This window comes from Mauremys reevesii, linkage group 5 (assembly GCF_016161935.1).
Source record: "Mauremys reevesii isolate NIE-2019 linkage group 5, ASM1616193v1, whole genome shotgun sequence".
NCBI classification, from domain to species: Eukaryota; Metazoa; Chordata; order Testudines; family Geoemydidae; genus Mauremys; species Mauremys reevesii.
The window spans coordinates 57,813,952-57,829,775 of NC_052627.1; the positions used below are offsets into that span (position 1 = coordinate 57,813,952).

The window sequence follows — 15,824 nt, forward strand, 5'->3', positions numbered from 1 at the left end:
GGGAGATTTTTTTATTATTAATTTTTATTATTTGCTTTAACGTCTCGAAATATTCTGAAGCTGGTTTGGAGCATTTCAAATTGCTTTTCATGCCCTTTCAGGCCGATGCGAAATCTTGTTCCAAAGAACTACTTCCGCTTCTCTGTGGACGATCCGGAAAGAAATAGCCTTTAAAGTTTGAGTTGGCCATGTTTTTAAATAAAAAGATTTTTAAAACAACTTAAAAGGTAACTATAAAGTAAAACTGAAGCCACTTCGAAAACAATTGTCTAGTTTACGTCGTGATCACAGCGGAATACACATAATGACGCTATAAAATGCTTATGTAAAATAGTCTTTAATTTCTACCTGCAAATTTAGGCCTGCATACTCTCACCAGCTCAAATTATGAAAAAGCAAAACTTCTGCGATTGTAAAGTCTTAAAATGTTTCATTGCCTTTTTTTTTTAATCCAACAGAAGCGGACAGCTTTTCTGAGCATTGAACCTGGCTCACCTGACAAAATGGGTTTAACTCAGTACTTGTAGAACTACTGTGTCCTTGTACAAACAATCCTGGAGTAACAATATAAACTCTGATCTTATCACTACTGATATTATCTCCACTGCAGGTTTTGCTTCAAAAACTTGTCACAATGTTTTCTTTCTCAGTAGGTCAGACAAACATACAGGGAAGTTGAATTTATCAAACAGATGAAGACTCCTTAATTAAACAGGCATTCTAAGAAAATGCAGAATTAGGATTTTTAAGGGCATATTCTACAAAACTCTGGCTACAGATATCAACCTATGATAATTGGGGTGGAGGCAGGGAAAGTGTCAATGATTAAAGGAAAGTTAAATTGTATCTCTGTTTGTCTTTAAAACAAAAGCATTATAGGATTAGTATTTAGACCCCTACACAATGGGAAATCAAGGAGTGTCTTTAAAAAACAAAACTGAATTCCACCCCCTAACTCCCTCCCCACCCCCAACCAGGCTAACTCAAAACACCAACAGACTGATTGCCTTTCTTATAGGAATCCAAGAACAATCTCTCTGTTACAGATTTAGAAGTACAATTGGTCTAGAATGCCCATTTACACTTTGTGAGAACAACCACACATCCAGAGAGAAAGCAGATTAAACTAAGGGTAGTCCCTGTAAGTGAAACAAGGTGCAGTGGTGAACGTTCCAAACTGTACTAAATTATCCTACATGCTAAACATGGAACAATAAAAAACAGTGGAGCCACATGATTTTTTTTTCCACATACAAAGATGGAATCAGTACTTTTTTTTTTTAAGACTCTGAAGATGTTAGATTGACATTGCAAGTACACTAACACATTAATGCTAACTATGTAGTTTTGCATTTAATATTGATTTTTTTTGCCAAACAAAAGAGTGTATTTTAAAAGATAATTACTCACAAAATAGGCAAAGATTTCAAAGGTTTACAAATCTCCTCATAATATTGCAAACTGTTTCAAAGATATTTTGGCAAAACCCAAGGTCTGAAAAGTTAATTTACTGTACCCATATAAATTCATAGTTCCAGTTATCTGCACCCCACCCCACGTAAATGTTTGACTACATAAATATGGTAAAATCCATTAACTCTTTCCATGTTTATAATACAATAAGAGCATGTGTCTCACAAGAATCCCACACATCTGTTACTATTTTTTAACATTATGAGGATCATTCAAGTGCAATCTTTATAGTTCTAATTTCATACTGTGTGAGAAAGTTAAGCCCTCAAACTGAATTTTACTGCAAAGTGAATCTAATTTTCAACAAAAAATTGCTAATCAGGTAATTAACTCAGGTAACTCAAGTTTACTTATATTAACGAGGCTAGTCATAAATACATTTTAAAGGGGAAATAACATTTTCTGCTTGATTATGATAAATACAATGCACTGTAAAATCTGCCATATAATAACAGAAAACAGAAGCACTGCAAAAGAGAGTGCAGCGAGCAGAGTATTATGTTATATTGGTATTACATTAAAAAAACAGGAAAGTAAAACAAAGGATTCAGCTAGCAGTTTTGTTGAACTTTCTAGTATTCACACAGGCCTTGTGATCCAAGATGTCTTTATTTAGAATGCCTCCCTGGAGCTTTATTCCAACAAGCTAATTAACATCTGAGCTGGATTTGTCCCCTCCACTTAAATGAACTTTGCTAATGCACATAGTCACAAACTTAGAAAAACAGGAATATTTGTGACCTATGGGGTAATGGAGGTTAGATGGAGAATTAATGGTCATGTAATTTGTCACCAGAGGGTGAAGGTCAACAATCTCTTACCTTGGGGTCAATTTTCTTAAAACTGGGATCTTCTTCATCTACCTCAAAGCAGAGTTCAGAAGAGGTGATGGAAAGAGTGCCCTTCACTACTACAGAGGGGGCCACAAGCTGTGCTGGTGTGCACAGGCTAACTGGACCTGCCAAAGGAGCAAAACACCAATAATCAAAACATCCAAACAGATTACACAACCTTGCACAGAAACAAGCATAGGTTATTTGTTTTCTAACCTCAAAATACAAGGTAAAAAGCACCAGAGATCTTAGTTTAAGAAAGCAAACTGTTACTCCAGAAAGTACATGTCACAGACTTGCAACCTCTCTTCATTGCCAAACACTAAAGCAGCTACAGCTGCAACTGATGCATAAGCCAGATAGGGGGTTTTATTGTTAGATCATCTAGTTTTATTCTGACACATTTCAGTTTTGAAACCATAGCCATATACCTCCTGGTATAAATAATACAGTAAGCGAAGACTTGAAATCTTAATTTCAAATGTGTGCAATAAGAACTTAGCGGGTTTCAATAAAATTCTAAAAAGATGAACACAGCAGTCTGGGTTCAAAATTGTCTGACAACCTTGTAAATGTGTTCCCTCCCATTCATGCTGGAAATCTATTGTTAAAATTAAACAGTCAATACTAGGAATTGTAACGTACAATGTTTTTAACATGCTTTCTATTCCATTGTTAAATACTGTTCAAGGATTCCAGATAGTGTTAGTGTAGCTTGGGGACTGTGGGAGTAAACAGCTGGAGGGTTGGTTTCCAACTGAATGAATTTTTACTGGAATAATCACATCTCCACAGGGCTTATCACAGAGACAAATCAGACTACTAGTAAAACAATAGGCTCGGCACAGATCTGACAACACACAACCTATTATATAAGAGAACACATACAAGGGGAAAACAGGTTAGATTTGTTATCCAATTGATTAAAAGAGAGAAGGAAACTAAGTTACTTTGTGGCAGCATTGTCATAAATCTTTGTAAAAAAATTGAAAATATGAGAGTGACACATATAATTTTGAATTAATAAAGTGTCTATAAATGAGGTACACACGTTCAGGTAATCAATGGGTGAATAACTGCCAAAAAACTCAGATGAATTGTCATTTCCATCGATTGTTAGGAGGATGATGGTCTTTAATCTCGCATCAATCTTAATGTGTGCCAGTAGGACAATAGCAGAGATGCTCTTGTGAGATCAGTGCAGCTTTGCCCTCTATTCCCAATGTACAAATACATTGTGTTTGCAGATGGGCATCAGATAGTTGCAGAACTGCCATGATTTCCCAAAGCTCATCCCCACAAATGGTTGAAATAAGCAGCTATGTGTTCTTTTGCTGTCTCCCTTTGCCCTCTGTACATTAGCATGTAATCCAGAGGAGAAATAACATTTTTTCAATCACTCTCAGACATTCAATTACAGAGCGAGCAGACAGCTGCAGAAGCGGGGGCAACCCAGGTCCCGTAGAAGACCCCTGACAATTTCCACTTCATTTCTAACCCACACCACTTTATTAGTGAGGATTACTTCTTAATCCTATTGCCATTGTCAAGATTAAATAATTAAACTCCCCTTTCACCTCTATTACAGTATGCATGTATTACTAGAAGCAACCAATGCATAATAAAAGAGAAGCAAGTGGGCAGAAGGCTGTTGAGGAGGAGGCCAGCAATAGACAGGAACCGATTCCATTAAAAAAATTGCATTATACTCCAATTACTTCTATTTTATTTCACCGATTAGTATATGGCCTTAACATTAGGCTATATTTTCAATGTTCTAAAAAATAAAAGTGGCATGTAGTTCAGACAATGGGTAAATGAATTGCCATCAAATACTATGTGACGTAATTGGAAATTGTATCATCTTCCATTTTGATAACTTATTTACTTCCTGTGAGTCAGAATTTAACTGGGGGACATTCTTCTGTAAATTTAATGGATGTGGATTATGAGCGCACATAGAAATCCACATGTAAAGTGGAATGGTGCAAAGGACTGAGTTTTCACGTAAGCATGTGTTACTCTTTTAAAAATGGAGCTAAATTAGAAGTTATAGTCCCTGAATATGGAGCTATTGCTTACCATTTAAACATGACAGGTAAAAGAAGCAGGTTTATGCCATTTTGATTGCAAACTCTAACAAAGAGGCTTGCATCCAACACAGTAAAAGTAATCAAGTTAATGGAACTGACCATTTTCAGGGGGGAAAAAGACATCAGCTATGAAGATACTTTTGGGGGAAAGGGACTGAGGGGAAAGGTTAGAAGAGTTGAACTCTTAATACAGTAAACAGACCCTTCAACAAAAGAGAAGTGACTGGTAGCTTTATTTTTGAGTCATAAAAATATATCTAAAGCCTCCAATTATAAATAAATTAAAATTGCCCATTAGCAATTTTGAGCACTTAGACTAGACAGAAGTAGAAAAGGGGAGCTCTTGTTAATGAAAAAGGCTACTTTTCTACATATGCTTTCTTAGGAAAATAAAATAAAACAAACAAAAAAACACTCCGGTGGTGAAAACAATAGGGTTATAAAAAGCCGAAGAAGGAAAATTCACTAGTGTGCTAAAGCTGAGTCTTAAACCCTGAGGTACACAGAAAATTATCTTTCATTAACTCAATTATGGGAAAGAATAATCTATCACTGTCTATCCCAAAAGATTACTCACTGCAGAAAAGCATGAAAATAGATCTAAATAGGTACGGAAACTGAGGAGCAGGGGAGCAAATAGACAGCTGAAGTTACCAATTAAGTTCTCCAAATCTTTCTCCTCAATGGATGACAAGGTATCATCGTCGCCTTCCAAGAGAATCTCACTCTCCGAGTTCTGATTTCCTAAAACCTGACTCTTGATGGACTGCTTTCCTTTAAGAAGCACGTCTTCGTCTGGAGCTGAAATGAAAGAGAAACATTGCTGTCTATCAGCTCTCAGAGGCAACAGTGATTGGAAAATAGCCTTTTGCAATGAAGATCAGAGAGGAGAAAACTGGCTGGGAGTAAGTATGCGAGGTAAGCTTTCGTTAAACCTCTAACATTAGGGGGACAAGTGGCTAGCAGAGCTAGTTTTAATCCTATTAAACCTGCCTTGAAATACACGGGGCTATCTCTGCAGTATTTAGCACTGTTTCAGTCCTCCCAAAATTTGGGATGAGAAAACCACCAGAAGTTAAGAGGATCTTTCTGCTGGAGATGGGTCTAGACTCTGCAGAGTAACTTTTCCTTAAATGCTACATGTTAAGCGCCGATTCAGGAAGGGCCACCAGGAAAGGGGCACAATTCCCTTGCCAATTACAGGGCCACGTCGAGCCATCAAGTTTAAGAAAAATTCCCCATTGGAACCAATGGAGTCTCCGTTAAAAGCTCAGGGGCTCGATTTGACCCGGACTGTCGAGGCGACAACTCCTCGCGGGGCTGCTTCGGGAGCAAGTCGCAATTGTGAACTTGCGAGCCGCGATCCAGCCTGCTGCGCCCTGTTCCCAGCCCCCCAGCGCCGCTGGCTGGAAGCGAGAGCAGCAGCCGCCGCCAGTGAACTAAAGCTTTGGGTAAACGCAACAGGGAAACTGCTGCGAGCCGACCAGGGTTGGCCTTGCTGGCTCCACGCTGCAAAAAGCAGCAAGTGGAGAAACCAAGCAGAGAGGAGAGGCAGCGGGAGACCTGGAGACAGGCCGGCAGGGGGAAGCTGAAGTAGGGACTGGCTCCCGTAGGCTCCCAAAGAGTGCGCGCGCGTGTGTGTGTGTGTGCGTGTGTCTGCTCACACTACACAACAGCAAATCTATTCTAGACAGTGACAACAGCAATACACGAGTTCATTTTACAGATACAAACTTGCTCAAGACAAAAGCCAATACACAGTTTACAGCGTACGTTCGCCCTATCTTCCTGTTAAACGTAACCCGATTCAGCGCCTCCTTGATCTTGTATTCTTTACATAGGGGTGGATTGTTTATTTATTTGCCTTTCTTTACATCTCTCCTTTTCTCTTCCCCCCAAACCAACACACACTTTTGCTAGCCCGCTATGCATCTGATCTTCGCGTGTGCACAATTCTGGGGCCAGCAAGTCAATAAACTTCAGAAAACTCTCCGTGTTGCCGGAGGCTTTCAATACATAGTTACATCTGATGGCGTCCCAAGAAAGAATTAATGGAAATAATTTCTCTACACTAGGTATTAGCTTCCAAAACAGCTGCGACTTACTAACGTTTAAAATATTCAAATCTAACTAGTAACAGCAAGAGACACACGGCTATTCCAGAGATTCACTTCGAAGAGGTCACTGTGGTGGAGAGTTTATTTTAGATCTTCTTGCAAACTGATCCTTGTGAATAGTATTCTTATAATTTCATATTTTATTATGACTAAACTCGAACTTAATATACAACATTTCAAACCGTTTGCCAATTCAGTGCAGAACTAGAGGCCAGGTTCCTATATTTTCCATTAGTAATGGGATGAGTGGAAATAAGGAGTTGAAAAACTAAGTTATATGCGAATTTTACTAACTAGATAGACACACCCAGCCTTACAGACACGGAGATGAGTGAGACGTTAATAAAAAATCACTTTTAGAATTCTACCGAAGTGTGCACCTACTTGCTTTCAAAAGGGGCTATAAAGAGAAGACAGGCAAATTCTGAAAGGCTAGAGGATGTTAATAGGTTCGTGCCTGGATTACTAAATATGCCGAATAAAAACCAAAAATGAAAACTCATCCTCATCTTTAACATCACCAACAGAAAGCATATTTCATGCTATACTTCTAATTACATATTTTATGTCATAGTTAAGCAAACATTAAATCAGTGTGACAATACATATAATTGTAACATGCCTTAAACAGTTTTCTTCCCCCCTCTCTATTTGGAATGGACAGAATATACACGAAGGAAATGCCAACTTTATGTGGAAAACATTTGCACTATTTTTATCTCTACACTACCATGATTAAATCTATTTATTTACATTTCAAGCTCAACAGAGGCAACAGATAGGAGGCAATGGTTCATTATACATCAAAGGTATTCTGTGCTGTAGATACAGAGATACTAAGGTAGGAAATAGTAGTGCAATCATACAATTGTTTTTGACTATGAAAATTCACATAATTGTATATAATCTTAAAAAGAAATTATTAAATGAGAGAATACCTGGCCACACTTCTTTTAAGAAACATATGCCTAACATCATGATCAACTTACTTCAGCACATTGCTCATTGCATTCTCTGATTACTGCCAGAGAGGATTTGAGGGTCCACTGGCTTATTTTAAAAAAATTTTAATCTGCAAACATTTACAGAAGAACGCAATCCCTAGTGGCAATATACCAAGGCTTAAAGTGTTTAAGTAAATGTATACACGTACATTGCAAATAATAAACTATCCAATTAAGTGAAAAGTAAAAAGACCTACTTTATGTTTAGGCCTTCAGTTTAAAAAAAATGGAAGTTTAATTTAGAAATTATTTCTCTTTTGTATGACAATTTCTTCCTGACCAAATTGCTTTGCCATATTATGCATAGGATTTCATTTACTTGGAAAACACTGAGTGTATTGCACCTCATGAAACAACATTTTCTATTAAAATATATCAGTTCATATAACTAAAGAAAACTCAGACTCTGGAATTGTTCAACCTGAGTTGAAAACAGTCCTGTCACAGAAAATATGCAGCTGATATTTAGAAAGGTTTTCCTGTAATTAACTCCCCCTGGAGGATTTTAAGTTAGCAGCAGTAAAATTACCAACAATATTCTAATGCACACCACATGCACTTGCATTCAATTCTCAATGGCGTAATAGTACTCTGTTGACGATTTTATTTTTTAATTAGAAAAAAATTATCTCAAGTACAAAATAAAATAAACATTTTTTTAAATTCTGCTAAATTTTATCTGTTATTTTATAAACCATGTCTGGATTGTACTTTTAAAATCACCATTCACAAGTAAATGTCAGATATTTTCACTCTCTTTGGCATATTCTGCCTTAATCCACTGAAGGTCTCATTTCAAACTAAAACTGTACCTGTTGACCATTTAAGAGTTAATCTGAAATTCAAGATCTGTATGTACAACTTTTAGACACAAATCAGGTAATTTCTGGCCAAGTTACTAAAGTTTTCTCCACTCTTTTTCTCACTATCATTACGAAAAATAAAGTAAACAAGGGGCTTTCCATATCAAAGTGACTGGGGAATTCTAAATGTAGATCAAATAAGTAGAAATTAACTCTTCCTTCCATCATCTCTTTTCCAATCATTGGATTTAATTTTTCCACCTAAGCTAATTATCTTATAATTATTTAGAATATATCACTATGGATACTCCAAAAGAAAACTATTGAAGCGAATTGCATTAATTGAAGATTTGAGGCTATTTGTTGTTTTAGTCCTTGTGGGCAATTTAACGTTTGTCATCTCTCCTTACCACTCTCGCTCGCTCTCTCTTTCTATATTATATACACATATATATATACACACATATATATACACACACACACACGTACACGTATATATGTATAAATATAAAAGAAATGCTTGTTGCTGGAAGGCAGAAAATCAGAATATAATAAAGCATCGTCTGTTAGCACCCTGCTAACCTGAACACAGGAATACACACACACTCAAAGTACACATACGTGTATGTATTTATGTAATTGTGCACAGACAAGATATATTGCACAGATGAAATCTATACACGCAGCATTCTAGTTCTCTCTCTACAGGTATAAATCAGAGACTTGTGTGTGCAAGACAGAGCATGATACATATATATTCTGTCTATGCGCGCGCGCACACACACATCCACATGCATATATATGTGCATGCACATTTGTGTTTTCACAGTTTAGTCAAATGCTAACAAATGACACTTCAAAGTATTATGATGGTCTACCTTCAGCAGCTAACATTCTCAGTCATGCAGAAAAAAAGTGTATGGGGAGGATATGATCTCTAACAGTAAATCTTTTTAGAAGTATGAATGAAAAGCATTCCCCAAAGTAAAAATTTAATAAGTTGTATCATGCTACATTTGATTTCATATTTAGGTCCCCAATCCTGCTTTGGTATCTGCTAATGCAAATCCCTGTAACCCTCTGGCAGTTCCCTGGCAGAATTTGAGCCTTAGGCCTCAGTCCTGCAGATCTAAACATGTTTACATCTTTTCAGAATGAGGCCACCCCTGCAAGGTAGGAGAGTCCCAGAGGTCAAGCTGCAGCCTGAGCCCGGAAATCTACACTGCAATGAAATAGTCTTGCAACCCAAGTCCCAGCAGCCTGAGTAAGCTGGCGTGGGCCAGCCACAGCTTTTTCTTTGTAGTGTAGACATACCTCAAGAGGCATAGTCTCTATGTCTTGTACAGCAAACAACAGACCACTGGCATAATACTCATCTGGCACAGTAATCATCTCTTTCACTACCACCACCACTTAGCTAAAGGGAAATATTGAAAATATAATGCTCTTTTGCACCATTTTATTTTTATGTTTTTGATTCTTTTTCACTTGAGCTTAGATAATGAAAATTGACTAGTCAGCTTTGTTTTAGTTCACGGTCAGTTTCTAGTCAGTTCAACAATTATGGTGTGATAAACATTGCAGACTGTGCCAGTGTAAATTAATAGTACTGCAGCAGTCTATTTTAATCCAAAGTATTTTTTTTTATTGACACACTTGAACAAATTTCATAAAAGTATTTTCCATCAATTAGATTTTGTCAGACTTTAACAGATGATTTTTGGCTTAAATTAATTTATTTTAAAATGTTCATCTTTGCCTGATGCTGTCAATTGCCATAAAGCAAGTTCGGTTTCTATGCCTGTTATTTTATTTTAAAATACTGAGGGTTCAATTTCTAGAGGACGAACAAATTACATCCGCCTCCCCCCCAATGTGCAGGGACACAGTGCCAGACTGACTTTTATAAATAACCATTTTGGAGGTTCTTTCCCCCATCCTCCTTTGAAAAATTACCTGAAGCCCTTTTCCCCAAGCAAGTTAATGTGAACTTGGTAAGGGCAATTAAATTGTCAGAATTAAAAATTTGTTTTTAACTAGAAGGTAGCCAGAAGTATAGTCATGGGGCTGGTATTGATTGCCTGAACAGAGAACATTAGTCTTCAGGTATTTACTCTGCCACTTCCACACCAGAGGCTTTCCTTCAAATCAAATCAATCCATGGAAAAGATGGGTTCTTGCTACGAAAACATATAACTAGGCTGCAACAGGGCTGATTTTTGTTGCTGTTGTTATTTGTATGTTTACTGTACTCTGTATGATTGCTTTTGGATCTTTTCTGCCATTTCACAGTGAGAGCTTTCTTTGATTGTGAGATCTCTGGGGCAGGGACTACACCTAAACTACTGTAATGCAAACAACAGTAGATACAGCCTATCTTAACAGTGATAAGTTAGCTGAAAAATAAAATGCTTTTAAAAATATGTTCAACATTTTCTTTTTTCATTGTTTATACTTAAACATTTATCTTAACTTTCCTATCCACTGGCAAAATCCATACATTGGATTTTGGAGTAGGTTCATGCTGTTAAAAAAAAAAAGGCTAAGGGGGGGGCGTTCATTATATCAAAAGTTTATTTGCTTTAGAGAAGTGCACATTTAATTGATATAGAATGATTCATGATACGTTATTAATGAGAAACTATAGAACATAAGGACAATTCCATTGAGAATTCTGGCATCATCCTAACTCATGAGAGCATAGCCTAAAAGTCTTATAACCAGAATCTCCAAGGGATGGAATTTTCTGCTTTGAAATTGTTTATTAATTATTATTATAATAATGAAAAGGTTTTGATGCCTGTATTTATAATGCTGTTTTCTTTCATTACTTCAGAAGTTTGTATTAATACTGATAGATGACTGGTTAGCGTCTTTCTAGCTAAGTTATTACTAAGTTGACTCACCTATCTGGCATTTGTGTTTATGTTTAACTATGCAATGAATATTTTAACTTAAGAAACTGAAAAACTAATGTAATAAATGAAAACGGCAATAATTAAATAATTAAAACACCATCAAAAATTAAACATAACAGAAGTTTGTCAAAGATTTAAAAAAATGTTAAACAGTGGGAATAGCTGATGGAAAATTTAATCATCTTTATTTTCATTAGCTAGCAATAATATATCATCAAAAAGGGTTACATGGATTTAGTTTACTTTTGTATTGAAAAGAGTCTCTCTCCTATGTGAATCAGCTAGTAGAAAGAGACATTAAAAAATGGAGTTTGGTTATTGATAAATGTTACAATTCCACCAGCTGGAGAGATGGGTATTAGTCTGTGTTTAATTACATAGAAAAAATTGTTTGTCTAAATAAAGATTTGCTCTAAAGGATTAACAATTAAAATATAGATGTGTATGTATATGTATTTTTATACATCTGATAAGCAACAGAATATAAAGATTGGAGAATGAGATATTTATATTAAACCACAAGATTGTAAATATGAACTCAAAATGTGTGACAAAATCTATTTTATTGAAGCTGAACATGGTTTTAAAAGAGGCAGTTATTTCTAATGTTAGGACCATTAGCTAAAAGATACCTTATTCCCTTGAAACTCATGGTGTAGAAAAAAAACACAAAATTAAAAACAAGCCTCAAAAGCAGAAGTGGCCTAATTAATTCTACATCTTGTTTCTCCTTCTCCTATAGTCAAAGATGTAGGGCTCTGGGACCATTATTGCTTTTAGATCACTTTATTGACTATTCTCTGTATGGTCATTTATTTTAAAGGACCGATGTCACATTTGGCATTATATCTGCTGACATATTGTAGACATTTTCCTCCAGAAATGGCTCTTTAAGGCTGAGTGCAAGAGGTTAAGATGCTAGGCTGAGGCCAACCTTTAAGATGATGCTCTTCTGGAGCCATACAATAGTCTTAATGATTTAAAATTGGTTTTAATTGACAGCAAGAAATATATTCATACATTAGAAAACAAAAAGAACAAAGTTGCTAAATATTTTAAAAAATAATTCTGGTTCATGAAAACATAGTTTTGTGGTTTAGAGTATTCAGCTTTAATCATACCCAATTAATTTTAAATGTGGGGATTTTTTTTCCACTAATGAATCTTAACTAGCTCTCAACATCATAAAATGATAAATTTAAGTACATGATCAAACTAAATACATTTTAAACCCAAAGGAACAATCAATGGCTCTGCTTAGTTATTCCCGTTAGTTTATCAGGGCTTTCCAAACAGCTACAAAATTAAAATGTTAGAGATACACATTATAATGGAAATAGAAACATGTAGAGCTTTCTCCAATAAAAAGATGCAAATATGAACATATGAAAACATTAAAATGCTATCTCCCCTCTCACTCATCACTATGTTACCCCCTAGCAATCACTGCTTGGATTCTACCTTGCACTCTGGTATTTGTTAGCATCTCTGGCTGGATTCTCATGCTAAAATTTAGGAGATAGAAATACACAAGCATCTCTGGAAATCCATATTGCTTTATAACTGCTTTCCTTTTTGCACTACAGCTAACTGAAACAATTGGTTGGGATTTTTCATAGGGAAATATTTACTATTCAACTTGCTGAAATATAAATAGGTAATTTACCACAAATAATACATCCAGGGAGTAGTGGAAAAACTGTATCCACATTTGTTTCCAAGTAATGAGAACTGTGTGTACAAACATTATGTGTAAAACATTTGCACACACAGATTCTCTTAAGATGTACTTAAGAAGAGCTTTAACAGATATTAACATTGTTTATGATAAATTGTCATCAATTTATCTTCTTGTTAAACATGTTTGAAATTAAGTGACACGCCTTCGGAATGTGGAACAGTGTCTTGTAGGAATGAAGGTCTAGTCTTCATTGCCATGTACTGTACCTGCTACTACTGGCAAGAAGCAGTTTTTACACTGACCATGTTCTACAGCTGCTTTTAGTGTCGCTTCAGGATGTGTCGATCCAAGGGGGTTACGCACAAATCGTCGCCGGCGCCGCAAGTCATCTTCCCAGTAGTCAAGGCGCCAGAACTCACGAGGACGACTACAATGAAACAGAGGAGCCACATATGTTAGCAATTATCAAACAGCATGGTAGCACTGAATTTCTGCATAAAGCTCTCCTTGTTTGCTCTGCCTTTTTTTTTTTTTTTTTACCTCCCCCGTTTCTGCAATCTTTTACTTAGGTATGTCCTTGAAAATAACAATATCACCTTCCAGTCTAAGGAACTCCTTTCCCTTTTTTCTTGGAAGGTGAAATGAGCACTAAATACATCATTTTGAAATGAATTGCTGACAGTGTGATCAGTTTCCCCACACTCTAGTGGCATGTGCTCCGATTTCAGCCTCATTTCAGCCTCAGCAGGGCACCTTTCTCAGTGACTGCATTTATAAACCAGAATAGGGAAAAGGCTATTATAAATATGGTATAGCATTACCTATATTAATCAAAGTCTGTCCCCCTTCATTTTTCTTCCTAATTTGTGCCTTTTCACACAAGGTCAGTAAATCATACCATGAATTCTTGGTCCAGAAAGTGTTAACTTTAATGAATACCTCAGTTACATGGTTATGTATGTGATAATAAAATATTACTCTGTTTAGATGTGCAGGAATTTAATTAAAATAATCTCTTAAAATATTCATTACATTTAGCCCCTGAGGCTTAGAACAACACAAGAAAATGCATTTCTTTTCCATTTACTGTTTTTAAATAAACCATTCCAGGAGAGTGAAATAGCAATCTATTTTCAAGCAAATCAGATTGGATTTCTGTTTTATGTAGTTGTATTTTTACATTTAATTAAAAACTACATGTTATGATGTGAAATAATTGCTATATTGAAGGCATACTTTTAAAAATTTCTATCTAGAAGAAGTTATATCAAATTCATTATTTTCCATTGTATGCTTCAAATATACGTAGATCTTTTTAATACGGTCATATATAAATGCCAGTTACTATCTTGTTAGATGAATGAGAACCGCGGTAAAATATTTTAACCATGAGAATGTGCAAAAGCACCTATTTCAGGTACAGCAGTACAGCACACAAAAAGAGTCTATTGCACAGCACAATCATTAAAGGTCTTCAGCTAGAAAACCTGTATGCTTCAATTACAGAACTCTAATTTTATTAACATAACTTCTGATGGAATAATAGAAAAATACAGAGTAAAGTCCTACTTTTGTTTCACGAGCTAATAAGAAACCGTGTACCTGTCAAGGTGACAAATGGCTAGCTTTGACTAATTTACAGATCAAAATGTTAAAAATACAAGACATCTATATATCCTTAGTTTTGTAAATTAAATCTGAACAAAGAAAAGATAAATATTTTAAAGGTAAATCCAGCTTTCCAACAAAAATAAATCAGTGACACAATCCATTGTACAATGATATGCTTGAACTTAATTTTTAAAACTCGAGATTTTGATTATCAGCTACTAAGGTACATGAAAAGGAAGTATATCCTGTATTTAATTGCATGGAATTATTATACCTAATTCTATTATTTAAAAAAAGAACATTGGTGTCTTAGATCTTGCCACTTCTTGAAAAATATACCAATATATTAGCATTTATTTTTATTGAAAGAAAGTCTTATTTTTGCTATCCATAGCTACATCATAGTACATTTCAATCATGTCTAGACTTGAACTATTTGATTATAAAATCAAATGAGTTTAGAGAAATGAAAGTACAGCCCAGAATTGCTAAAAACATGGGAAGAGCTACATTTACTCAAAGCTCGATTAATAACGTAAAATTCTCCATTAGTGATTATAAAAAAAAAGGCAGAACACAGCTGGCTATGTGTATGCCTTTGATAGTCGTAGAGCATGGATGGGCACTTCATCATTCTGCCTACATTTATCTGTTAAAATTATTATCAAATATCAGCCAGGATGCAGTCGTGAATCACGGAGTGCTCCTCGTCTTCAGGGGAATGATACAATGAGGGTCTATTCATCAGTATGGCAATCGGCACAAGTAATTAGTTCCCTAGACTGAGATCTCCTACAAAGCTTATTTCAGTCAGTACCACAAACATATGACAATGAAAAGCTAATGGAAGCTGCTAAAATTTGTTAACCTCTTCTGCCATCAATCCTTCTGATGCTCTGTGCCACCATATTATGCAAATATGGTAAATTATTAATTTGTCATCCATCTATCTTTCTGTACTTTTGATGAAATTAAGTGATTCTGTTCTTACTGATAACAATTAAAATATGACATGTTAAGCAACTATACTAAAATTATTAGAAAAATTAGATATAATAGTAGGCTCAGGCACAACATATAATTCTGTAACATAATTCAATATATCTTTAGCATCTAATCTTATTTTTCATTAAGTATAAAAAATTTGTATAGAATATCATGTCCCTTACGCACTTGTCAATTATTCACAAACAACAGCCAGTAAACTATTAGGTTTGTTTATTTTGGGATTAATCCTCAAGGCAAGCAAAGGGAAAACCTATACCCTTTCACACAGAAACTAACCTACTGA

General features: G+C 35.5%; 1 protein-coding gene across 5 annotated transcripts in view; it reads right to left on the reverse strand.

The window, feature by feature from the left end:
* Positions 1–15,824, reverse strand: part of LRBA (LPS responsive beige-like anchor protein) — a 565,586-nt gene that overhangs the window by 252,538 nt on the left and 297,224 nt on the right. For all 5 annotated transcript variants that reach the window (XM_039542019.1, XM_039542017.1, XM_039542018.1 and 2 more), the window contains 3 exons: positions 13,225–13,349; positions 5,054–5,200; positions 2,295–2,431 (listed from right to left, as the gene is read on the reverse strand). In XM_039542019.1, the coding sequence (XP_039397953.1) occupies positions 2,295–2,431; positions 5,054–5,200; positions 13,225–13,349 (409 nt within the window). The remainder of the gene's footprint in view (positions 1–2,294; positions 2,432–5,053; positions 5,201–13,224; positions 13,350–15,824) is intronic.